Below are 26,840 nucleotides of genomic sequence, written 5' to 3' on the forward strand. Positions count from 1 at the left end.
TAAACAATATTGAAACCTCACTTTGTCCTGGCAAACATGAAGGTTAGGGGTTTTATGTGGGTCTGAAATACTCTTTCCTTTGATTCGAGGGCAGTCATATAGATATATATATATTTACAATTTATGCAAAATGCTGTTGGTGCTATTAAGTAATAAAGAGGTAGAATACTTGTTTTATTTAAACATGCCAATTAAGACATTGGTACCTGTTAAGAATTCAGTTTACTGTCTCTGGGATGGTAGAGGCTCGTGAAGATCACAACTTCAATTGATAGATGTTGACTGAAGGAAGACTGTATCTCTTCCAACAGAGTGAAAACACCAAACCAAAACAACCCTTTCTAGTGATGTCCTGCTGTTACTTTGTGCAAACTTGTGATGAACACAGGTTGTATGCTGCCATAAAGCTTCTTCTTCCAGAACTGGTGGGCTTGTGTCCCACCCTTGTGTTGACTGACCTCCACAGGCATTCCTGAGGCAGTAAGAGGCTATTGATAGGAAGTGCTTTTTTTCCTGACAGTCAAATGCTTCCTATCATTCTACATCTCTATCATTTAAATTCTATATTTATCACAATTGAGCTGAATTGGCTTCTTGTCTGAACACCTGTCAGAGTGTTTGGTAGTTATCATTGAGCATGTGGTTCATTTCTTTAATGCCTGCATCATACTAGTCTCTGGATCTGTAAAAGCATTTTTCTTCCCAGAAGTTTTGCCTTCTTTGGGAGGAAACTCCTTTTTTCTTCCTGGCCACTGAAGGCCAGGTTTCTGAGAAGAGAGAATTAGTCTTTAATTGTTTTTAACTATTACATGTTTCAAGCATGCTGAATTGTATCAGTAGCCCATAGGTGTGACAATTATCATTTTTGGCTGCTGAAATTAATTTGAGAATTATAAATTCAAGTGTTACTTAGATGTCTTAAGATACGTGATCAGATTAGAATTATGTCTTCTTCAGTTTGGTTTCCTAAGTGAACACAGTATATCACAGAATGACAGAATGGTAGGGGTTGGAAGGGACCTCTGGAGATCACCCAGTCCCACCCCCTGCTAGAGCAGGATCCTGTAGAGCAGGTCACACAGAAACACGTCCAGGCGGTTTGGAATGTCTCCAGGAATGGAGACTCCACAACCTCCCTTGACAGCTTGTTCCAGTGCTCTGTCACCCTCATAGTAAAGAAGTACTTTCTCATATTCAGGTTAAATCTCCTGCATACCAGTTTGTGACCATTACCCCTTTTTCTGTCACTGGACACCACTGAGAAGGTCTGGCCCCATCCTCCTGACACCTGCCCTTTAGATATTTATAAACATTGATGAGATGCCCCGTCAGCCTCCTTTTCTCTAAGCTAGAGAGTCCCATCTCTCTCAGCCTTTCCTCATAGGCAGATGCTCCACTCCCTAAATCACCTTAGTGGCCCTGTGCTGGACTCTCTTCAGTACTTCCTTGTCCCTCTTGAACTGGAGAGCCCAGAACTGCACACTGTACTCTAGGTGAGGACTCACCAGGGCAGAGTAAAGGGGAAGGAGAACCTCCCTCAACCTGCTGACCGAGGGAGGTTATATACAATACTGTTGTAATTTATTATCCCTTTTAAATCCTTTTAACCCTAATAACTAGTTTTTATCCATGCTGACAGAGTAACGGAGATCCTCAGACAAGAAATTCTCTGATTTCATGAAAACAAGTGATCTAGGAGTGAACAGGGAGCTATGTTAGTGCACACAATAAGAAGGTTCTAGCATAAATTCTTAATATGTTCATCAACAGCAGAAGGTTTACAGAAAGGAAAGTAATGTGAAAAAAAGATAATTTCTGAACCTCTTGAAAGTACTCATTTATTATGATTGGAGGTAGAAAAGCAAAATTTGAATACTAGAATTTTGAAACTAAAAAATAATCTACTCAAATATAGAATCTAGAAGATTAGTTTTAGCAGTACCTGCTTGGAAAGCTGTTACCAATACTAATGTTAAATGATTTTCAGAGTGAGCAGATGTAGTGTAAATGGCTTCCATCGCACAGGTGGAAATGACAGAAAAAGTGAGGGATGGAAATGTCACTTTTCTATACTATTTGTTTATAATCTTGGAGAAATGGAAATGGAAATGTCACCATGGGATCTTAAATTGAATCAAATTTAATTTATTTCATGAGTTCACATCACAAGCTCATGCAACTGTTAACAGGAGTTTAGGTAAGTGGTGCCCATCGGCCTTCAAAAGGTTACACTGAATCCATACACCATAATGTACAGGGCAGACTGTATCTTTATTCTGACTCACAGCTGACAACCCTATCTGCTAATCCCAGTGAAGCTTCAGTTTGAAATACAGAACAACTTCTGAGCTTTCATTTGCCTTCCTGCAGATGTGTGGAGCACTGGTGATGTCTTGCTTTTATCATTCCTTTTAAACCAGAGAATGCTTTGTTGCATTACAAGTGAAGATAGGGATTCATTCATGCAATGAATCGTTAAGTATCCATTTTAAGAGCATGTTTTATGTAACAAGAGAAGGCTGAGAGTGACCAGAATACTTAGTTTTGTGTGGTTATTACTTAGTAAAAAATTTGCTGTAGCCACCTCACTTCTTTATTAGGCTAAAAAATTCATCTGTGTAGAATGATGAAGTTTGTAATTGCTGTATTCACTTCTCATTACTTCATCTAAAATATGAACAAGAAGTTTGCAAGCATATTTTTTCTTTTTTGACACTTAAGTACAGTTAGAAAATGAAAATCTCATCTTAAATGCAGAGTATGAGAATTTCAATATGTTTTTTCAAAGCAGTTTACCCATACTTTTGTTTCTAGTAGTAACTTGTGCAACCTTTCATCTTATGAGTCAATCCTATAATTAGTATCCTTCTTTGCCAGAGGCATACTTCATGTTTGTTTTAGGTACAGAATGTCTGCAAGAAATTTAACTTAATCATTACTTTTTAATGTAAGAGCTGGTTAGCTCAATTACACTAGATTAAAGTGAACTTGAAATTCCTAAGTTACAGAGAAGGGGCTAATTGTTGACCTGTACTGAATAAATACTATTTCCTGTAATTTTTTTCTTATGTGTACTTACTAACGTGGCTAGCCCTTTAGCCCAATCTTGCAATGACTATAAGCCATTTTCTACTCCTTGCGTGGAGTGGGTTTACAAAATTCTTATTTAACTTGGCCGTTTGGTTGATAGTTACTCCAGAGGACTGGAATTACGTGGAAGACAGGGGTGTATTTGAAATTGGATAAGATGTGATAGCCTTAAAACAGGAGTTCTGCACTAAGGACCTTAGCAGTAATGATTCATAATAAGTTAACACCTGATGAGCTAGAAACAGCTTAACAGAAAAAAAGACTTAATGTTCCTACTCATCACTTGCATCCTTCCAGTTGTCCTCTACTTTGCTCACTTTTAATTTGTTAGTGATAGACCTCACACATTGTCACTGTTACTGGTTCACCTGTGCTAAAGGAGTGTACTGCCAGCCTTTCCTTTTACAATGCTCCTACAGTGATCCCATGTTATTTTGGGCAGTGACATATGCCTTTGAGGTATCTGCTATGACTGTTTCTTAAAAAGATTATCTCTTTGTTACAGCTTTCTTAAATAAAGGGGTTTATCCACCAGCTTTAATAAAGTTTCAGTGAAGTCCAGTGGTATAATTTTATGTGCATACTACAGAGTGTAATTTATAGTTACCATATGTGCATGTGGAAATTAAAGATGGAATTAATGCACCCTGATTTAGGCATGTAAAAGTTAATGCTGAATACTGAGGTTGACAGCCCAAATTCCCACTGATAAACAGTGGAGAGAATTAGGTTCTTCAAGAATTCAGGCAAGCCAGATAAAGTAAGCTTCAATGACTAACACTAAGCAGTCTTTCAAGCCATTTCAGGTTAATTACTTCTCTGAAGATTTCTATTTCTGGCTCTGTTTTAGAAAGAGAGCCTAAGGAGACTAGCTCTGACTTTGTCTTTAGACCTTCAGACTTCTGAAATTAGTTTAATTTAGATGCCAGTATATGGTTAGATGAAAACTGCAAGTTCAACATTGAATGAATGCATCTCTCTTCTTAAAACCTGATCTTCTTCTTACCTTTTAAATAAATTTTAATGAGGAAAATCAAGTTTCTAGAGTTTAGATTTTTTTCTCTCCTGCTAAATAATTGAAAATGTAAATTTAAGAAAATAATTAAAACATTTCTCTTATGCTTTGATGAATTTTTTTCTTACATACCAAATCCCTCAATCTAAGAAAACTTGCCAAAGTTAGAATGTGTGGCCTTCAACCATAATGAGATTCCTTGTATATAGTCACTCTGGTACAGGTTTTATTTACATTGTTGCATGTGTTACTCCCCGCCAGGACTTTGTCCATTTAAAGCACAGGATAATCAAAATCTGTGATTCTCTGTCTTTTTTTTTTTTTTTTTTTTTTTTTTTTTTTTTGCTTATTTGCTACATGCTATTTTATGTTCCATGCAGAATGTGAGTTACTGATTACCACTGGGCCTTTCTGTGGTTCTACCACTGTTAAGCAGTTGTTACAAATTTCACAGTTGTTACTAACTTTACCTTTACAATGAAGTGATGTGCAATGTATGGTATCTGTTACACACTTAATGAACTGAAACAAAGAAAGTCAGAATAGTTTAAGGCATCCAAAACCCTGCATCCTTGCCTGATAAACCCAGACTAGGATTCCTCCTTCTTAACTGTGGATGCCTGTAATGGCCACAGCTATAAGCTGATGGCTCACTCTGTATTTGGTAGGGAGAAATGTTCAAGAGAGACGCTTAAAACAAATCAGATTAATTGCAACCTAAAAGAGCCTTTCTCCTCCCTGCCCCCCGTACTTCTTCTCCCCCGCCCCAGGGCTGTGTAGAGAAAGTTCAGGTGGCTCTCTCAGAAGCAGATGTTTGCTCTGGTCAGATGAATCTCACCAGTAGTGATTAGCTTTTCAAAGATAATATTTCAGAATGTCTTTTGTATTCTGTGACTAATTCCTGTTGACTTCAGTTGAAGAGGGGAGATGTTATGTTTCAGATGAGGTAATTTAACAAAGCAAGGATCTTGTACACAGCAGTCTTTTGTTCTAGGTGACTTGACTTTATCCCCACAGCTTTAAGTGGTGAATTAAAAACTGCTTTTTATAAGCTATTATTATTTCTGACTTCAAAGCTACAGCTTTTTCATCTATACTATAGTTTTCATGTACGTGCCCACTGTTGCACAGTAGGTAACTTTCTTTGCAATAAATCATGACATTTACTTTGATATTTGCAGTTTTACAATAAGCTGGCAATAAATGTCCAGCTTCTAAAGGTGTTAAGGCTATATGTTATAAAATTATGAAAATTTAATCCCATTATTTCAGATTGCTTATCCCAAAAAAGTTATTAAAACATGCTGACGTTACAAAGTTGAACATTCAAAAGTGGTAAAATACTGGTAGGGTTGGTTATGCAACTCTTAACTTCCACCTTAATTCAGAATCATAATTCAGCCCAGTTTTGTGTATTATGAAACAGTCTTAATTACATAAACACTGTGTTTTCCACAGTACAGACATATTTTCCCCTGGATGGGGAAACGAGGAAATGGCTGGAAGTTATGTTTTTAAAATAACAAAAAAACAACCACCACCACTCTCCCAAAAAACACCCCCCACTGAGAAACAGTTGCATTGCCTGAAGAATTTAACCTGAATTAGTGATATTTTAACATAATTATAAACAGGAAAAAACGAAGTGATGGGCAAGTCTGAGTATGGTTTCTTTAATTTTGTTGCAATCCACAAATCTATTTTGTGTGACTGTTGAATATGTGAAGAGGGGTCCTTACTGCTTCTGCTGAAGCTTTACAACTCAACAAATTCATCTGGAGAGGAGAAATAGGCTTTTACCCAGCTGAGTGTGTAGTCCAGTGGCTAAAAAAATCTCCATGGAGGTGGCAGAGACAAAAATTGAAGTTCCATCTCATGCTTCTTGGTAAAGGGCGCTTAAGGTTTTACAGAAGGCAGAAATCCCATTGTTACCTGTTCTTTCACAAGTTGCATGAGAAAGGTGTTACAAGTCATACTAATTATTTCCCCCCCCTCGATTTAATTTTAAAATAAAATCATGCATTTCTTTTATCAGGAGAGTTTTAAGAGAAGATGAAACCCCCTCTGTGCCACTCTTAATAAGTTATGGGAAGAAGACAGTTTAGTGTCCTTCAGGTTTCTACATCTATAGGCTGAGCATGGTGACTTAGCATCCTGTTACTTGGTGTGACAGCTGTTTCAGTTTGTAGTCTATGTTTAACATTTTATTTGCATTGTATAGGAAGTGTGTGATCTAATACAGGCCTGTAGTTTCCCAGACAGAGACCTTGGATTTAAACATTACAGATTTTAGGGCTTAACTTTTACATACTGAAGACCTGTGCTAAAAGATCAAGCTGTTTGTCACTCTTGAAAATGGATACCAAAAATATAGTGGCATCAATCTTATATTTGCAATTATGTATAGATTATTCAAAAGCTTATCTAAAAGTTGTGTGACTTTTGTATTTTATTTCTTAGTTCAGAAACAAACTTTTTAACGTTTAATGTAATAGATTATTCCAGCATCAAATGTACATGTATGCACACACACACACATCTTTGCAGGTCTCTTTTTAGTACTGATAATTTATTAGTCACATCCTGGAGTTAGGCTCTTTCTGCATGGAATTTCTAGTAGCTGGAAGAATTTCATTGGCATTTATGCTTTTCCACATTCAGTAACAAAAAATGTTAGTATATTCATATTCCTTAGCCAGTTATTTTGTAGATTGATTATAGCCCAGGAAACAACAAGGGAAAGGTACTAAAATGTTATTTATTTTTGTATTGCTGTTGGAATATCTAGCTCTCTGGAGTAGATACGTTATTTGGCCAATTCAAGAATTTCCTTTTTAAGCAAAATAAGCAAATGATCCTGCAAATAATTTGGTGTTCAAATATAGGTCTTGTATCACTCATGTATGTATTTTTTTATTTGAATGTACAGTCTTGATTGTCTAAAGCTATAGAAACTTTGTGACTGAAATTTATCACAATATGCCATATGCCCTGTGATTCTGATGGCAAAGCAACTATCCTAGTCTTCAGAAAGAAGTGTGGTAGCTGAGTACGGTTGTTACCTTCACAAAACATTTTTAAAGCAAGAAAAGAACACAGCTCTTGAAAATTTACTGCATAGGCTGTTAGTGATGTTTACCAATGTTTGTATTGACAGATTTAGGATACAGGCTTGCAGTCATCATGCAAGCTTTTGCTCTGCTCCCTGGCTTTTACCATAGCTGAACCAGGACAACGACGAAAAATCATTGGAGTAGAAAGTGAAGTTTTAGGATTTACTTCTCACTGAATCAGAGGGACACAAGAATTACTTTATGATGGATTTACAATTCACTGCTTGCTTTACTGGGATTTATATAAACATATATCTGTAGTGCTGTATTCATTTCAGTGACTGTGGGTGTACTTGACAATTGCACTTGAAATACTGTACCAGCTGTGCATAGCTGGAAGGGCACGTGTGTTTTCTGCCCAGGTGAGGGTATGAAGTGTCATAGCTACCCTAGCAGCCCTTGGTCCTGCCTACCTGCTCGTACCCTGTTACAGGGTGGAGTTTTCCACACTGTCATGTTTCAATTCATACTAAAAACCAATCCATGCACCAATCTACAAGCTCATCACACAGTAGCTATAAGGTCTTGTTTGAACCTTTTAGAACAGGTCTGCAGCCAGTATGCGTGGGTTTGTCCATGTTCAAGTATACTTTTCAGTAACAAAAGTGAATTACTCTCCAATGGCTACACAAACAACTTTCAGACATGCTTATTCTTATATTTACATGCATGCTATTGTCATTAAACTAGTGAATATATCATTAGATTCTGAAGGTTTAATGGTGTTTCTCTTCTCCTTTTAGAAAAGCGGAAATGGCAGTAGTTGCCCTCACAAAAATTGTGTGCATTTAGGCAATACAAACTCTTCTTCTGCTTATGTGGGCAATGCCTCATATAAGCATTTTGGAACTGAGAGTGATAACATTTACACAAGCAGTAACTGTTATAAACAGACATAGTTGACTCAAATACCAGACCAGGTTGTTTTTATTCTGTAACTGAGTAGTCAGAAAGATTAAATGGGACTGAATATACAGAATATGAAGCAAGTACTTTCTACTTTCATCTTCTGTTGAAAATCATAGCCTGGGTGGGATGGCTGCATTCTGTAGTTGGATTTGAACAAGAGAATAACCTAAAATGCTGTGTTCTTATTCTCAGAACATGTCTGGAAAAGAACTGGGTTAAAAGTACATGTTAGAAGTGGAGGAAAAGGTTTCTTGCTGTACCTAGCAATCTCATATCTTCTGACACAAACTTTGTGATACTGATTTAACATGTTAAAAAACCTGAGAAAGAAAGTACATTTTCTGCAAAAAAAGATTGGACAGCCTCAACTGTCAGATGTGCAGAGTGAGCTTCTAGAAGCAGAATTCAGAAAGGTAATTGCTGGCAACACCACAGGTCTACTTACAGCAATATAGGCTTTGTGCCACCAGATCATGCCCAGTGTTTCTGATTTATGGAGGACAGACATACTGTCTTTTCACACTGATACCAGTTGTGTTGTCGGGGGAAGAAAAATTCAGCAGTGACAGACATTTTATCCCACTTTCTCTGACTTTTTGCTTACTTTCAGGAGTTTTTTGGATTATTTGATTATTCCAGTGATCTGAGGGTTTATCGTCATGTAGCAGTATTTTTAAATCAATAGGCAGTTCTCAAGGTAAAAGTTTTGTGTATGAAACAATGTTGCTTTTGTGTCTATATATCAGTTCAATGTAGCTGACTCTGGCAGTCCCAAGAATTGATATCTCTTCATTACTAAAAGAAAAGCATCTTGCAGAGGTTGACTACACCTTACATAGTCATGTGTATCCAATACTGTGGAGCTCATATGTATTTTAAATTCCCATACACAGTGTAATTGTTCTTCCATTTTAAACATAAAAGGTTGACAGCAGTTGGAGTTTCTGAAAATATGCAGCATAAGATAAATTATCTTGGAAATGAATTAACTAAATTCCAAATATTTTAATTTATAAGCACATTTCTTAGGATTTTTGAACAATGGATAAATACTTGAATAGTCCTTTTCTCCCTTAGGGCTTTTTGGTAAATTTATTTAAAAAAATAATGAAACCACCAAAATAAAGCAAAGCAAAGGAAAAAAAAAAAAAAAAAAGAAAAAAAGTTACTTGTAGGGCACTAATTTGGAAACCAAAGGCTTTAAAGTCAGCACTTGGAGTGCATTTGAAAAATGTGGTTTGACACGATCAACTTTTGGGTGTTGGCCATGCACGCAATGGCTGTCCTTTTGCAGATGTTGGGAGTCTCTCTCTCTCTCTGAGTTTGCCACAGTCTCAAACAATAATATTTAATAAAGTTTCTTACCTCCTACTTGAAAGGCAATCTGCTGCTTTGTAAAGACTCTGAAATGTACTCAGGACAACTTACTTTCCCTTGATGTTAATGCTCAGTAGTATCTATTACTCATGTATTATATATATACACACACATATAGAATAGATATAGTATCTGAATTATATATGCACATATAATGTTTATACATAATACGTTCTTTTTCTTGTTAGGGTCTAGGCAAAGGTGTTACCTTTGTACTTTTAAATGAACATAAACATCTTTTTCAGAATGAAGGATTTTTAAGATAAGACCCATTACTTTGTATTTTCCATGGATCAAGCACACACAGATAGCCACTGAGTTCAGCTGGCAGGCAGTAACTTGTTAAATTACCGTAACTTGAGGGTATGTCTGAGCCCTTAATTCTTGTCAAATTAAGGTTGATGCCACTGACTTGGACCGATCAACATAAAGGCAGTGGACAAACACTTTTTATAATAGGCAAATGCTCCTTTCCCTGCTCTTTACCAGAAATACTGATATTGTGGGAATTTCATAATTTTAATTTATTTTTGTGTTTTATTTTCAATCCTGAATGTAAAAGATGGTTCTCTCTACCTAGTTACCAAGTTATTGCTAAGTGGAGTTTAGATTAGCTTTGTTTTATAGAGTAAACCCTCTTTGTGTTAGCATTGAGTTTACATGGTAAGAAAGAAACCCAAACATAATCCACATTTTATCCTCCTCAACTTTAGTTATTATATTATTTATTATGTCCATGGGACAAACATAAAATGTTGCAAGTTCTGTTTTCACGTTGTTAATCTACCACAGAAAGCTTTCCTTTAGGCATTCTGATTCCAGTAGTGACTGTAACTAATCATGGTTCTGAGAAAATAAACATGAAATAAGTGATAAAGGAAGTTTTCTTACATTTTGTCCTGTTCTGGTTGTTCAGTATAATAAGCTGAAAACTCAACTGTTCTGTTTATTGGCAGAAGTTACAGTGTTACAGCTGGGATTCATATGTTCCGTATTAGCTGAGTGACTGCTATTTATCCATATTGGATTAACAGAAACTTTACTTGCTTTTGAGAACCACACCTTTGCCTATACTGACATTGCGAGGTGCTGTTGGTTAATTAAGGGAAGAACTACTCAAAATTATGCAGGAGGCAGGTTGGTATCTGGGGTAGTTCTTCTTTAGCAGGAGCACACTTCCAGAATATGTTGGAACTAAGAAAATCTATTTCTTAAATAAAATACATCTCTTTTTATTTTTATGATACATAATATATACGTGCTTTCCAAAATCCAAAAACATTGTGCACCTCCTCCCTCCTTGCCTAATATATAACGTCAAATTCACGAAGCTTTAAATTACATATTTAAATTTAATCATGTAATCATACAATAGATGCAAGTACAAGGTTAAAGTTCAAACACTGAAACGGGAGCACTAAGGCTGTGAGCCTGAAAAGAAAGGGTTTATGAAAATGCATACATATCTGAGTAACACTGAAAGCAGAGTTCAGCAGTGCCCAACGGGCCACTTGTACAATAGCAATCCACTTCTGAAGTGTTGGGAAGATGCAGGGAAGATCACTATCATTATAATTAGAGCTACACTACAATGGACTGCTCACAGTAGCTATTCCAAAAAGTTCTTTGAAGGTGAAGATGAGTGGTAGGCATTCTCAGGAATAGAAAATTGCTTTCTCAAGTAAAAGAAAAAAACAAAAAGAAACACAAAACAAGCAACCGAATGAAATAAATCATAAATAACTAGATGACTTGAACAAATTTAATTTTTTGCCATCCCAGCTTAAAATAAAAGGGCTGTATTTCCAGTTTGGATGTGGCTAATGAGTGCTAAAGAAATATATGTAGTTTATAATTTCCCAGAAAATGTAATATGTAATCATACTTGCAAATAGGTACATTTTGTGAGCAAATGAAGACAGACAAAGCTCTAGTAGCTCCACCTCTAATTGTTCTAGTTTTGCTTTCAAAATTAACTATTCTTTTTTCTACTAATGAAGGCTTGATTTCTAAGAACTGTTTAGTACTTTTAGTAGGTACGTTGATACAGGTATCGATATATGTACATACATTTTAAGATATTCTGATTATTTTTTTTAATTGCCTTATTTTTAAATACTCTTCCAGGCTCTATTTAGCCTTCTGAAGACTAGATCAATCTGTTCACTAAAACTGAAGACCTGAAATCAAAGCACGGTTCTTGTTTTCACACCAAAGCCAGCACACATTGCTGTATAGAGGTCTTTTTTATATTTAATTTTACAGCTTCTCACAGAATTGTGTCCTGGAACTTTACATACCATGCAGAAATTTCTGCAGCCTGTTAAAACTGTTAAAACTACAGCTGCAAGTATCCTAGAAACTGAGTGAAAAGTTTCTCTGTGGAAGACTGCAATGGTGCTGCCAAGAGCACTGAAGATGTGACAAAAAGATTACAACACTGGTTGCTTTTTCTTTTAAATAACAATGAAGATCTGGAAAACAGGTCATAGAACTTAGCTTTATAAGTAATAGGAATTATAGAAGAACATAAAGAGAAAGACGAGTAATAATTACTTTTAGAGCCAAAGTACTCAAGACCCTGAGTTGGAATTTTATTCTGTTATCTGGAGCAACTAATAGATGGGCCATCTGCTTTGATAATGAAAATGATAACATTCTAGTGCAAAGACGGTTAAAAAATGTATTTCCAGTTCATGTAGGAGACATTAGCCACTTTATTGACAAGTTTTGTAATCTGTTGTATCTTAATAATTCAGAATCACAGAATTGTTGAGGTAGGAAGGGACCTATGGAAATAATCTGGTTCAACCCTGCTGTTCAAGCAGAGTCACCTAGAGCTGGTTGCTCAGGACCATATCCATGTGGCTTTTAAGCATCTCCTAGGAGGGAGATTACATAGTAACTTGAGTCAATCTGTGCCACTGCTGGGTCGCCCTTACAGTTAAAAGAAGTGTTTCCTGATGTTCAGAGAGAACCTTCTGTGTTTCAGTTTGTGCCCATTTGCTCCAGTCCACGGAAGGGAGCCTGGCTCTGTCATCTTTGCACCTTCCCTTCAAAGTTTTACATGCACTTCTGAGATGTGCTCTTGAGCCTTCTCCAGGCTGAGCAGTCCCAGTTCTCTCAGCCTGTCATCATAGGAGAGACACTCCCATTCCTCAGTCTTTTTTGTGATCCTTTGCTGGACACTCTCCACTAGCTCCACTCTGTCAAATTTGCCACCAAGTTAAAGGATATAAAAAAAATCTGCTATAAATTTACTCTCCACACTTTTGATGTGACAGTGGAACATAGTACAAATGAAAGGTAAATAGAAATATTCAAGCAGATGTAAATGCACTAGCACTTGTTTTTCTTCACAATGAAATCAGGAAATTATCAACTAAACGTTCTCTCTCTGAATTAAAGCTGTGATCTGACCTCTCCACTTTTTTGTATCTCTCTATTAGCCAGCAACTGCATGATACTATAATCCATAAATAACTCATTTATTATTATGGATTCTTTGTTTCCCAGAAGTTAATATTTTCTTTGGTGTAAGAGGTCTGAAGACAGCATTGGATGTAATAAAGTTGGTGTTCAAATACCTAGCTTTTTGGCAATCTGCCCATTGTAACAAAGCAATATGGTGTTGTAAACACTTTGCTGCCCATGTTTGATGTGTGTAGAGGAAATTCCATCATTCTTTGAGAAAAGTGTCCTGAATAATACAATTCCTTTGATTGCACTAAGCTTTTATTATGTTTCAGTTAGGATATTAGAAGATTGTATGTATGTACAATTTGATTAGTGATTTTAATATGATCTGAAGACGTTTATCTCTCAATTTAAACTTATGACTGCACAGACCATTTGTAGTCTTTAGGTTTTAGCCAAAGATTTTCAGGGGGAAATAGGCACGTTTGACTTATTTTTATAAGTTAACAAAATATGGTTTGTGGTTTTGTAAAAAATTTGCTGTCAGAGACATACTCAATGTTTTGTTCCTTTTCTCATAAAATACTGTTGAATTGATGTGAACTTCAAAGTAGATTGAAACAGATGAGCTTTTATAATTCATAAGTTGTTAAAAAAGAATTGTATAACAAAAATAAAGAGTGTCCAGAGAAGAAGAACAAAGCTGGTGAAGGGTCTAGAGGACAGGTCTCATGAGGAGTGACTGAGGGAACTGGAGCTGTATAACCTGGAGAAAAGGAGGCTGAGGGGAGACCTTAGCTCTCTCCACAACTACCTGAGGTAGTAGTGAGGTGGGGGTTGGTCTCTTCTGCCAGGTAACAAGAGACAAAACAAGAGGAAATGGACTCAAGTTGTGCCAAGGGAGGTTTAGATTGGATATTAGGAAAAATTTCTTCCCTGAAAGGGTTGTCAGGCACTGGAACAGGCTGCCCAGGGAGGTGGTGAAACCATGGAGGTATTTAAAAGACATGAAGATATGGTGCTTAGGGACAAGGTTTAGTGATGGAGTTGGTAGCATTAGGTTAACAGTTTGACTTGATGATCTTAAGAGTCTTTTCCAACCTAAATTATTCTATGAATCAATTTTTTAAAGCCATTCATAATTGAAGATAGTTTCAATAGATGTAGTTAAACTTTTTCATTTTCCACAATAAAAAAAAACAATATTTGTCAAAGCTAGAAACATTGTTTAACTCTTTACTACTACTGATATAAAGTAAATTACTGAACTTTGGCTAGGGGTGTTCTCTATATTTAAAAGTATCATTAAACATGAATTAATTAATTAATTAAATGAAAAAGCACAGTCGAAGTCCTAGGTTTGATCCCAGAAATGGCCATGGTGTCATGACAAATGCAACTGAGCAAAATGGTACCTTTCACAGCATCTGAACTTCTGTGGGTGTCTCAGTTCTCAGAAAGTTTCCTCGTTAAGGGAAGTTCATGTATTTGTGACTCCCTCTAGTGGAAAGCTTTCTCAACTGTACACCAGGAAATGGTCTCCATATTAGTATCACCTGACGTTAAAAACTAAGAGGTCTTTGTTTTCATGGTGAAGATCTGATTCCGTTCTTGTGGACAGTCAGAATGCATTTTCGTGCATCTCCACTCATTTTACAATATATTTTTAAGGCTTTTATCATAGTGTGGTTGCTGATGAATCATATCTGTTTATATGTACAACTAATGGTTATACCTTAGCAAATGGAGCATCCTTTTTTTTATTTATTTTTTTTTTCTGTGCAACAAACCTCATCTGCTTCCCAGACTTTCATTTGTGTGATCGTATATTCCTGTGAAATGTTTACAGTTTGCCTTCATCCTTACTTCATTTCATTTCAGGTACCACCAGAGTAAACCTTGTGAAGATCCCCTCAACTGCCTCCAGTCCTCGAGACACGGCTCTAGCAGCTGTCATATGCAGTGCCCTGGCAACAGTGCTCTTGGCTCTTCTTATTCTTTGTGTCATCTACTGTAAGAGGCAGTTTATGGAGAAGAAACCAACCTGTAAGTTTCCAGTTATTACTGTTTCTTTTCAATATTCATGCACCCATATGAGTTTGTCAGATCTCGTTGTAGGTAAGTAAATGACATTTCTGCAGCATTCAAGCAAGTTTAGCACTGAGATGAACAAGTTAGCAGAAGCCCAAGACTAATATCCATACACGTGTGCCAGCTCAGTGTGGATGTTCTTCTACAGGGGAAATGCTGTGCAGATGTCCAGAAATAAGCCAGTTGTATTAGTTCTGTGCCATACTCTTAGAGGGTATACAGATACACGTGGACCATTTGGGATCCAAACATGTGGGTCCGTTTGGGATGTAATCAGAGTTGCAGTGCTGAAGTGGAAATACCATCTTGGAGGATTTGTGCATCCCTTGCCATTGTGAAACAACTTAGTTTGTCAAGATGACTGTGGGCAGTGTAGACAGCAGATACGTCGTTAACAATTTTGGATTTATGGGCATATTCAAGATGAATTAAATGCCTAAACCAGTTAGATTTGTAAATATAAAATAAAATCCATAACAGCTCATCAATGTAATTCACAGATTGTTAATAATAATAATAATAATAATAATAATAATAATAATAATAATAATAATAATAATAATAATAATAATAATAATAATAAAATCTGCCCCTTAATTTAAATTAAGAGGAAAATAAAAAGCACTCTAGTTCCTATTAATAATTTTTAAAACTTTTATTTAAATATGTTTATAGCATCTAATGAACACTGGCTATCAACAAGAATTAGAACTAGGAAGAGAATATGTTATTACTGCTTACAGCACACACAGAAATAAAAGGAGTAAGAGAGGCATCGTAAGAATTTTTCCTATCCTAGCAGATGCTTTACAGTCAAAATCTTAAGAAATTCAGACATAGTGAATTCAAACTTCAGTCAGTGAAATTTAATACCTCGTTTGCCTTGGCCTACAATTACACAGATTAAAGGAATTCTGCTGTTAATGTAAAGCTCTTTAAGATAACTTCAGTGGCTGAAAGCTGAATGTGGAAAATTTCAGATGGGAATTGCTGAGAATCATAAAACACTGAGGAAACGTAAGAGTGAATAGGATATTCTCTCAAATCATCAGCAAAATAAGAGCAGATGTCTTCCTAAAAGAGTCTGTAGTTGAACCATCTGTTCGAGGGCTTGTTGCACAGTCTGTGGCTTTCATTATATGAAACCACATGATCATTGTGGATCGTTCAGTTGGAAAATGTATGGAAATATTGTACAGGATGGCATTTAAGTATTCTATGAAGACAGGGGGCTCTGAACAGGAAATAGAGTATAATTTGCTAATATATATATTTATTAATTTTGTCCAAAGGGTCTTTGAGATCACAAGACATTCACTACAATGGCTCTGAATTGTCATGTTTTGATAGACCACGGCTAAGTGAATATGACCACAGAACTTGTTGCCAGTGCCAGAGAAGCACAACCCGGACATGTGGTATGTTAGGTCTACTTGTGACGTTATGGCATGATGAACATTTATCTAACACATCAGCTGTGACATTAAACTTCAACTACAGAGCTAACATTGTCAAGCTACCCTGCGTCCAGGGCTAATTTCTCAATAAGCACAGTAGAATTACTAAGTAGCTATTTGATTATGATTTTTTAAATGTTTTCTTTCTAATGACCTTCACTCAAAAAATAGCTTTAGTCTATGAGATAGTCTATCTCATTTCTTTCTGATAAAAATAGCACTGCATCTAGCTTTAAGACTTTAATTGGTGTGAAGGATTTACCAGACAGTATCTAAGAACATGATGTGAACTCTGAAGGACATTAAAAATCTGATCAATTTATTTGTTGAGATTTTGGGAAGTAGTAACTGAACAGATGCATTTATGATGTTAATAAATACATAATTTAATACAAGAGCACAGGCTTAAATACCATCCTAATATGTTAACTGAGAATGTGGTACTTCCTCTCACATATACCTAATTGAAAAGTAAAGGGAGATAAACAGTCGATATTCATGACTGGCATCTCCGTTACTCCTGAAGGACAGGCTTGGCTTTTATAAGTAGTTCTGCTTTAAAATAATGAATTATTTTTGCAATACAAAAATCTCTTTCCTTAATCCATACCTCCAGAGGTCCCTTCCAACCCTTACCTTTCTATATATTATAATGTAACAGGCAAACTAATACTGATGTTTGAAAGAATACAGAGACTAAGTTTTTACAGAGCTTTAACACTTAACATTATCAAATCAATTTTCATTCCTTAGGACCAGTTCACTTGATTCCATCACTGTGCTGTGATGAAACCTGTAGCATGGAGCATAGCAGTCACAGTTGTGCTTTCCACTCACAGACTACACTTAATGAAAGGTAACCTTTTTAAAAAATGTTTACAGGAACTGTTTGAAGTCGAATGAGGGATTTTGATGAACTGCAGCCATATACTCCTGTTTTGTGCAAAAATGGGTTAATGGTGAAAAATCAATTTTAACTATTACTTAATAAATGTTGACATGAGATATCAGTTTCTCTGATGAAGAAGTAGCTTATCTCTCTCATGAGCAGATAGTCTTACTCTGCGGTACTTCAGAGGCTTTAGTGAACCCCTCTTCTGCTTTTTTTTAGAAGCACTTAATGACTGTGAGATTTGAAATATCTAGTATTTCTTAATTTCTACCAGAGTGTAACCTTTAGTTTCTCCTGATCAGCTGGATATAAATACCACAGTAGTGCGGTTACTTCTACAGCAGTGCCATGAGCTAAATATACAAAATTTATGGTGTCATTCCGAGCTTCCTGGTTAAAGATTTTAACACAGGATGTATTTATTTCTTTAGCTAGAATTGTTTTCCATATAAGGTTTAAACTGGTCTCTAGCTGTTTTGTTATTATGGCCAAATGTAGCAAAAAATATAGAGGCAGCTTCTTGCTAGGTGTTGTTTATGCAAGGTGACTTAGTGACCTAAGTGCAAGATACAAAATACCTACTTTTTCTATAATAACTGCTTTAAATACCAGCAAGCTTAAGTCATCCTTTTATACCACCAAGGCTGACAAATTGAGAGTTATGTACTTTGTGCGGGATCGTTTGGTTAAGACTTTAAAAATAAATGTCATGTCCATGCTATGTGGACATCAAAGCTCCTGTGGTTCCTTCCAGTAGAAATTGAGTTTGCTTCCATTTCCTTTGCCAAAATAATATATTTCCTTCAATTGTGGTGCAATGTCCTGACTTTTAGCCTCATCTATAAAAGTGCTTTGTGTGTATATCAAAGCTATTAAAGCATCATGCTTTGGAAATTAGTAAGGCTACTTAAAATCTGTTCTAGGCAATTTTCTTTATTACTGTGTATCAGGCTTAATATAGCCTTTGTGGCTTTATAAATCTGTAGACAGTTTTTGGAAATGAAATGTATTGGTAAATCTTTTCTGTTTTCTGAATACTTATTTTGGTATACTGTAGTAAAAAACCTTACTGGGCTTTTGACAGAGACAGGCATATATAGGTCACTCAGACATGTCAGTATCATTGTGCACTTTAAACATATCTGAGGTAGAAAATAATGAGTTTCTACTTCCACTTTCTTCCCTTCTATGTAAAATAAAAATAATCCTTGTGAGAATTAAAAATCATCGCCCTACATTAGTAGTCTATCCTTTCCACATAAAAGAGTAAATGTATGTTCGGTGTGAAATCACACAGATAGGAGTCTCAAGTAGTCCTGTTGTCTATCTCCTTTTCCCAGTCTGAACCCACTACATCTTTTGGTTCCATTAGGTATTTGTCTGGCCTGTTTTGTTAATTTTTAAAACTAGTGTTGGAGATACCCGTCTTCCCAAGCATGTCTTGCTGCAATTAAAGCTTGTTATATCTTGTTTTAAATACCCCCACCCACCCCCTCACTGAGAACAAATAAATTCCTTCCTCTTTGCAAGTCTTTGTATCTGAACAGTTCTACAGTATCTTTTTATCCTATTTTATCATATTTCTATTTTTTCGACTTAAATAACCCCAACTGCATTTCGTGTTTTTTAAAACCCTGAATTCACAGTCTGAAGGGCACTAGGCATCCTCTTGGCCTTTAGAAGTGTGCTCCAGAGCTTTCTTCATTTCCAGATAAGAAACAAACTGTATTCCTTTTCAAAAGAATTGTTTGTGCATGGTGCTTCTGGGGTGTTAACTTGATATAACCCTGTCAAACTTTCATGAAATACCTGTAATTATTAATGACAGTAATTGCAACACTGGTAATATTTTCTGGAATGCTTTTGAAACTCTTTTTAAAAATTATTTTGCAGGGCTTCTGATTCTGTTGGAGAAATGATTCCTGCTTTCCTTGGTTCTCTTTCACACTCTGCCTGTGGAGACATTTCAGATGCTTGGCCTCTTATGCAAAACTCAGCTTGTTGTGACAGCATTTCTTTCTGTGAATCATACTCAGAACTGGCTGGAGGATCCGAAAAATCCTGCAGTCCTGAGACTGAAAATGCAGCCAATATTGAGTCGGATAATAACCAGGATCTAAATGAAATACTTATTTCAGCTAAGTCTCTTGAGGGAAACTTTGCAAAGTCATTTGAAATCTCCAAGCATAGAACATGCATAGAAGTTTCATCACTTCAGAACTCAGCAGCAGCTGAAACCCAGCCAAAGACAGTGCGTAATGGAACAGCAAATGACTCTACAGACTGATAAAGAGGTAAAAAAACATAACTACAAAGGAGTGAGAATGAGTACTCAAGGCACATAGAGCTAGATAAAAATAGAATTGTAAAAAAGTTACAGGGTTATATTTCTCCAAAGGTTACACTTAGCTATTGCAGAAATAAATTAAAACTCTACAAGAGATCCAACCATTTCACACTTTTAAATTACTGGCTGGAGTTGTAAAGTGTATTTACTCAAACTTTAATGCTGAGATAATGTGAAACAGAATACAGGGGTAAATGTGCACACCAGTCAGCTTTTATCAGGGTGGGGTTTTTTCATTAAATTTCAGGGGGAAAAAAATCAGTGTGATAGCCTTGTGACCAAACTATTATGTGAGGTTAGTCCTTGTTTATGAGGGAAGAACTGAGAACTTGCCTTTGCTTATTGTAAACAAAGTATAAAATATATGCAAGTGTTCATCCAAAAATATTTACCAAGCCTTCTCTATGAAGGTAATACAGCAGTAACAGAAGCAGGCGAGAGAATCTCCAACACTTTTTAACGCCATTCATATTCCCATGTGATCAGAGAAAACACTCCATAAATTAGTCCATAAAATACAATCTATAAAAGCTCAGTGTTCTCATTCTCAGACAAAATGCAGGTCTGAGGTCAAAATGGGAAAAGGTGATTAAAAAAAATCTTTACTGCATAAAAATATAACCAACACAATAAGTCACCCTGCTACTGCTTCATCATTATATCTTTTTAAATATTAGCCACGCTCTGTATTACTGAAATGGCGTTTTCTCCTATTGAAAGTAACTTGGAGCAACTAGTAGCTGTGAAGGATCCCAAAGTATGGCATGTGCTCTGGTGTTGTTACTCAAGGGTTTTGCAGGCTGTGGCTGGAAAGCTGAAATAGTCTCCTGTGCCTGTACACAGAGGCAGGAACAGAAGCTGTTGCCACTAACATTAATGTATTTAAGAAAATTATGCTATCTGTAATTATGAAAATTTTGGGTCATCTCCAGAAATAAAACTGCCTTCCTTTGATCCTCTTCCATTTGGTTTGCATGCCACTTTCATATTGTTCTTAAACAAGAAGTAGAAAGTAATTAGTATTTAAGAAAAAAAAAAAAGGCATATTCTGAAAGTGTGTGTGTGCAATAGTTAATTCACTGTAAATCAGGCCTTAATTCTTTAGGTGATGTTTTCAAGAGGAGGAAAGGAAGGTAAACAAACCACTAAGTTAAGTTTTTTGTGATTGACTTCAGTGGAACTTGTTAATCACCCTGAAAATCTACTGCTGTCACTGAAAATATCAACCTTATCTAGGTCATAGAATAATCACAGAATGTGTGGGGTTGGAAGGCACCTTTGAAAGTCATCTAGTCCAGCCCCCCCTGCAGTGCACAGGGCCTGCTGGCCACACTTCTTTTGATGCAGCCCAGGAATTGTTCTCAATATATTATTTACAGTAGATAGTTCTGTCTGTAACAATGTCTGGCACTAACCACCCATATGTCAGGTAGCCACTGTCATTTTGGTATATGCCAAATATCCTTAGGTGTTAGTCATATTCTCTAGGCATAAATATGAAGGGACAATCACATGGCTATGGCTGCAGATCTTGACACTGCCTGTTCCCAGTTTTTCAGTGCTTATCAATAGAACTTCAATGCATTCTTGATGTTTTAAGGGAATATATTTCCATATTAACAAGATTTTTAAAAATCAAAAGTTTGTGGGTTTTTTTCCCCACTAAACCATGTATCAACTTGAGAGGTATGTGATTAATATTATTTAGAGTTTTTAGAGATGAAAGGAACCACAGAACTTCCAAATATCACTATAAGAATTAACTTAAATTTCAGCATATTTTCTTACTGATTCATATCTCTATGTAGACATCTTTTCTGACATTTCAAAATCCTGTACTCTGATGGTTTTGTACCATCATGTACTACTACTGAGATTTGTGTATCCTTCTGAATAAGCAGGATGGTTTGGATGGGTTAGCTTTTTCTTCATATTGTTTTAGTTCAATAGACTGTACTGATTCATTTTAGACAATTTCTCTATATTCAGACTCTACACTGCATCATCAGTACATATGCATCTTTGATGGAGAAATTTAAGTAGCACTTGAGGCACAGGACCAGGACTAGACTTACCTGAGATGTATTTTCAGGCTTAATTCTGACCAGCTTTACAACTCCAAGAAAATTATTTAACTGCAGCCTGCTCCACTTTCTTCCATTTGCCATTCATCTTTCTTGTCTTTTTGAAATATTTTGAGGGAAGGGTGGCCTTTTCAGTGCATGTGGATGCACTACAGGCTTGCATGGGGCCATGCTTCATTATTGTATTTTATATGATGAATATAATATGCTGAAATCAGAATCATAGAAGCTAGAATATTTTTATTTATGCAGACATAAATGTAAGGTTTTTTAATGGATGTTTTACTACAAGCTCAGTCTTCAGGTTTAGGTGAATTTTTATAGCACACAGTAAGTATAGCTGTATTTTTTAGTGTTTTGTCAAGTATAGAAGTATATACAGGTTTTTTTGCAAGTTTGTGTAACCACTGCTCTATTGCTGTCTTTTAGGAAACCAAGCTATTTCTCTCAGCACTAAATTTGAATGCTTTTCTGATGTTCCTCTGCTAATTCTCATCAAACTTAGCCTGCTCTTCAATGTTGCATGGTTTCAAAATCAGCTGGAAAAAAAATGGCATCATTTCACACCTTCTGAGAAGTTGCATCTGAGCCATAACAGCTGCAAAGTGAAACTTCAAGGAGCATCCTAGGAGAACCCTGAAAGTGGATTTATGACCTTCTGCATCTCTGAGAAAAAGAACCTTCTGTTTCCTCAGATTCTCAGGAAGTCTAATGGAGTGAGCTTAAAAGTATATGTAAATACACCAAGAAATACAAATACTTCAGTGTGGTTAGGCAGACATCTTAAATATGGCTACAGATGTCAGAAAGCGTGGGACAAGATGTTGCCAGTTAATCTGCTTGCAGATGTTTGCATGCATTAGGATTTTTTTTGGCTGGTTCTAATTTTAAATCCATTTTCTGCTGTTGAAGGACTTAAAAAGTAAACATTTCTATTTATGCAAGGATCATCTATTGATAAACTGAAGCTTTTATTATATATTACTTTATAGCCAATAAGCTAGTTTGGGGAGTTAAAGAATTTGCATGTTACAATATATGTGGTTGAAATCCCCTCCATCCAACTATTCCATTTATGGGAGGGGGCATTGTTTTGTTAAATCTAGCAGGAGATTAGCTTTAAATTAGGTTTAGTTTAATGCAAGTCAAATGTATAGATAGGGGTGTTGTGTTTAATTGGTAGTCTCAGTATTGGATTACAGCACTTGCTGTTACAGCATGTCCATTTTGGATGTTGAAATAAATGTAATCATCTGTCACACCAAAATGTCCAACTAGAGCAGGTGTGCTGTGAAAGTATTCATACAATGATACTGTTGCAAATATTTTTTAGCAATGCCTTTTCAAGGGTCAAGCTTCATGGTGACCTAATGAATTAATTTAGCAGGCCTCTTCTTCTCTTCATGTCACTCTGTCCTTCTTACTGTAGCAGTAAAAAAAGTATTCATGACGTATTAAAAAAAAAAACCCAAACCTCTGAATCAAATCCTCGAAGCTGAGTGCATGCCTAGTAACTCTGCCCTTGCTGCTGTTCTTTAAGATTTTTTTGTAGTTCGTTGCACTACATCCCACAATGACATTTGTTCTGCAGCTGTTTTTAACCTTAAAATAGTTTTCACTTCTGTGAGTAATCCCAGTAACCTCTACTGATTCATTACATTCAGCAGGCTCAGACCTGTCAGTGATGAGCTCCAGCAATTATTCTTTACAGTACACAATGTGCCTTGACAGAAGGGAAGCAATCAGCAAAACAAATGTAAATTTGCAACAAATATTACTCATCTTTCCACACATGGTTTGTGTGGCAATGGCAATGTTGGGACAGTATTCATATTCCATAATGGAAAAAGACTTTTGCTTGGGAGCACCCAGTAGAAGGTTGAACCTGCACAATAAGCCAGTGTAGGCATCCAAGAGAGCTTCCTCTAAAACCAGTGAGATTATTCGTGTGTGCAAAAATCATGAATAACAGTTTTCAAGCTAATTGTAGTCAAATAAGAGTAGTTTTTAAGACGTGACGTGTTCTTTTTCTTTACATGTAAATGAAGAGATGTGTGCTTCTTGTGTATACTTTGTAAATAGAAAAAATCCAATGTGCATTTCAGTATATGGCAAGGTATTTTTAGAACATATAGAGAATTAGCTTTTCACTAATAACAGTTCTTTAAAATGCTATGTTCAAAAGTTTTGCCAGCATTTGCCACAGGAAGTATGATTTCCCATTGGAATTTACACTTTGTATAAATGTTTTTGTCTGGCAACCCTAGAGAAAAATACTCCTTTAAATGAGTCACAAATAGCTTGAGAGTAAATTGGGAGGAAAAAATGAAGGGATTGCTTTTTAAATATGTGTGTATATTATGTATATACTTTTTGCCTTAATTTAACCAAATTGGTCTGTTTTATATTGCTTGTGGCAAGCAATGTTGTACATGCCTACAGAAAACATACACTGCCACTGAGTTTAGACTGCCCACATATCACATCTAGGGACTTACAGGGCTGTTTTAAATACTCCTTTAGAGAATGTAAATTATATCTTGTATAAATAATTTTGTAATACTTTTTCTACTTGTGAATAAAATGTCACGTGAGCTGGTCTTGGTTTGTTGATGTCAAGTTAATCATAGCATTCTGTACAAAGTTAGTGATTGATTCGTTTACTATTTTTAGAATTTCATTATGGTTTAATTGTATTAAAATTATGGTGTGATTTGGTACATCTTTGTCTTGAGATGCTTGCTGTTTAACAGTAGCATCATTCTTGAAGCTGGAGGACCTTCAAGAAGTAGTAGGTTAACATGGGTCCTTAAAATAAAATTTTTGCCTCTCAAGAAAGTAAAGAAAATGCTGGTAAGCACCACAGATTGCTGTCTGTATCATGTCTTTGAAAATAAAACCAAGTACTCCACACAGTAGACTGTTTCAGACAAGATGGGTATGCAAATAATGAGTAGCTGTAGTTCTGAAACAGAAAAGGATGCCCTAATCATGGCCCCTGACCAGCACCCACAGAGCCTGCACTTGTGTTGCCCTGCAGCAGCCAAGGCTGGCTTGATTGAAGAAAGAGGAAATCAGAGGATACCAATAGAGAAGACCAAATAGCCATGATTTAGGCAGTTTTTCAAACATTGTCCAGAAGGTTCATATGTTGAAAAGATTCAGGAAATGTTAGATAAGATGATGTACAATTTAAATTATTAAGAAAGGAATGTCATGGTTTGACTGACAAGAAAGAGTAATTTGATAATTGCATATGATTACATGACTTCTTATGGTAAAGACACAAGAAGTAGTGACTGGAGACTGAATCCAGATAAGGATGGTAGGTAATATAAAGCCACGTAGTTTGTGGGGGAGAATTCATAGGGTTAATTTTTTTAATGAGAAAATTTGAGAGGAATTGAAAGCTGCTCTGTCACTGTAGCTTTTTTTTTTTTCCCCATCATATTTCACACAGCCTCTTGTCTGTGTATTGTTGTTATTTCTCCAGTCTTTAAGTAATTCATTCAGAGGTTACCCAGGGAACAGCTTCCCAGAATAGCAAGATCTTATATGACTGTGCCTGTGTTGCCCTCCTGAGTAGTTTCCTACTTGTTTTCTGCTGAAGCTGTAAAAAATGGCATCAGTCCACATCCCCAGCCCACCCAATCACCCTTCTTCACTTCAGTGCTTTCAAGGCTGCAGTGCAAGGCACAGGAATAGGTTGCCTAGGGAGGTTGTGGAAGCCCCCTCCCTGGAGGTGTTCAAGGCCAGGTTGGATGAGGTTTCATGCAGCCTGGTTAGTGGGAGGTGTCCCTGCTCATGGCAGGGAGGCCAGAACCCGATAATCTTGGAGGTCTCTTCCAGCCTTAGCCATTCTGATTCTATAATGCAGCATGTGGAATGTTTGGTAGTTCACTGTGAGTCAATAAAAGCAGCAAGTCCCCAACTGCTAGGATTGCCATAGTGTGTCTCTGCCAAAAGATAAAAATAAATCAAGAAAAAAAAAAAACAGGCATTAAAAAATTGTTGTCATTCTATTTAATCAGCAAACAGCATGCAGTTTGTAACAAATTACAGATGTGATGATAAAACTTGCATAGATGTTTGATCATATTAGAAAGCAATATTAGCAAGGCTGCAATTTTTTATCCAACTATTTTTCTAAAAGAGGCCTACAAGGAAAAAGGGAAAAAAAGCCACCCCAAAATCTTTTCCCTGCTTGCATCACTTTTCAGTACAACAGTGTTTCCTGCCTTTCCTACCAGGTAGACCAAGCTCTTAGTCCAACACTCCTTGTCCTACCAGGAGTCTGAGATCACATGGCTTTGCCCTTTATTGCCCTTGGTTTCCACTCCTGTGAAGTCCCTCCAAGCAACAACCTTCATGCATTAACTTAATCCGCTGACTGTGGTGATGGAGGTTTAGATCACTACCTGCAGCACATTCCAGTGCAGACACTGCTGCTTTGTTTTGCCCTTCTTAAAAAAAAAGGGCATTGGAAGGAGTGTGTAGTGTTTTATCAGGCATGAGCCAAGCTGAGGTTGGGTATTGCAGAGGGAAGCCACACAATGCACACTTTGTGCTGGCAGGGTGCAATTTTATCCATATTTAGTTTTGGCCTGAGTGTTGGTAAAACCCACCTGCTCTTCACGTTGCTCATGAGCCATTTGGATTACGTCTGATATGGCAGCACTTTCAATAGGATAAAAACAAGAGTGGGTGGATTTGCTCGTGAGCCTCCTGGTTTCCACTCCAGCAACGAGTGATGGGATTAGTGGAAGTGTTTTCTAATAGCTTACTGAGAGGGCAGGTGGCTGGTTGAGAGCACAACGAGGCTTCTAGCAAGCACCACATCTGCAACTGCAGGGTCAGCTGAGAAAGATGGAGACTTTTTCCCCATAATTTTATTTCCTAAATCCTTCCTTACCACAGTTGGCTTTCATTTTAATTTTAGTTTTAAGTTTTTTTTGTTGGCCTGTCAAGGGGTAATTTGGCTAAAAGGTTATAAATGACATTTTTCTAATGCATTGGTGGAAAAGCACACAAAAAAGAATGCAGCATTT

General features: G+C 36.4%; 1 protein-coding gene across 4 annotated transcripts in view; it reads left to right on the forward strand.

Moving 5' to 3' along the window:
• Positions 1-24,390, forward strand: part of TNFRSF19 (TNF receptor superfamily member 19) — a 60,943-nt gene extending 36,553 nt beyond the window's left edge. For all 4 annotated transcript variants that reach the window (XM_051641859.1, XM_051641870.1, XM_051641890.1 and 1 more), the window contains exons 6-10: positions 14,803-14,967; positions 16,305-16,430; positions 17,223-17,325; positions 19,255-19,655; positions 22,222-24,390. In XM_051641859.1, the coding sequence (XP_051497819.1) occupies positions 14,803-14,967; positions 16,305-16,430; positions 17,223-17,325; positions 19,255-19,648 (788 nt within the window). In that variant the 3' untranslated portion in view covers positions 19,649-19,655; positions 22,222-24,390. The remainder of the gene's footprint in view (positions 1-14,802; positions 14,968-16,304; positions 16,431-17,222; positions 17,326-19,254; positions 19,656-22,221) is intronic.
• The last annotated feature ends 2,450 nt before the right edge of the window (positions 24,391-26,840 follow it).

Source organism: Apus apus, chromosome 1 (genome assembly GCF_020740795.1).
Source record: "Apus apus isolate bApuApu2 chromosome 1, bApuApu2.pri.cur, whole genome shotgun sequence".
NCBI classification, from domain to species: domain Eukaryota; kingdom Metazoa; phylum Chordata; class Aves; order Apodiformes; family Apodidae; genus Apus; species Apus apus.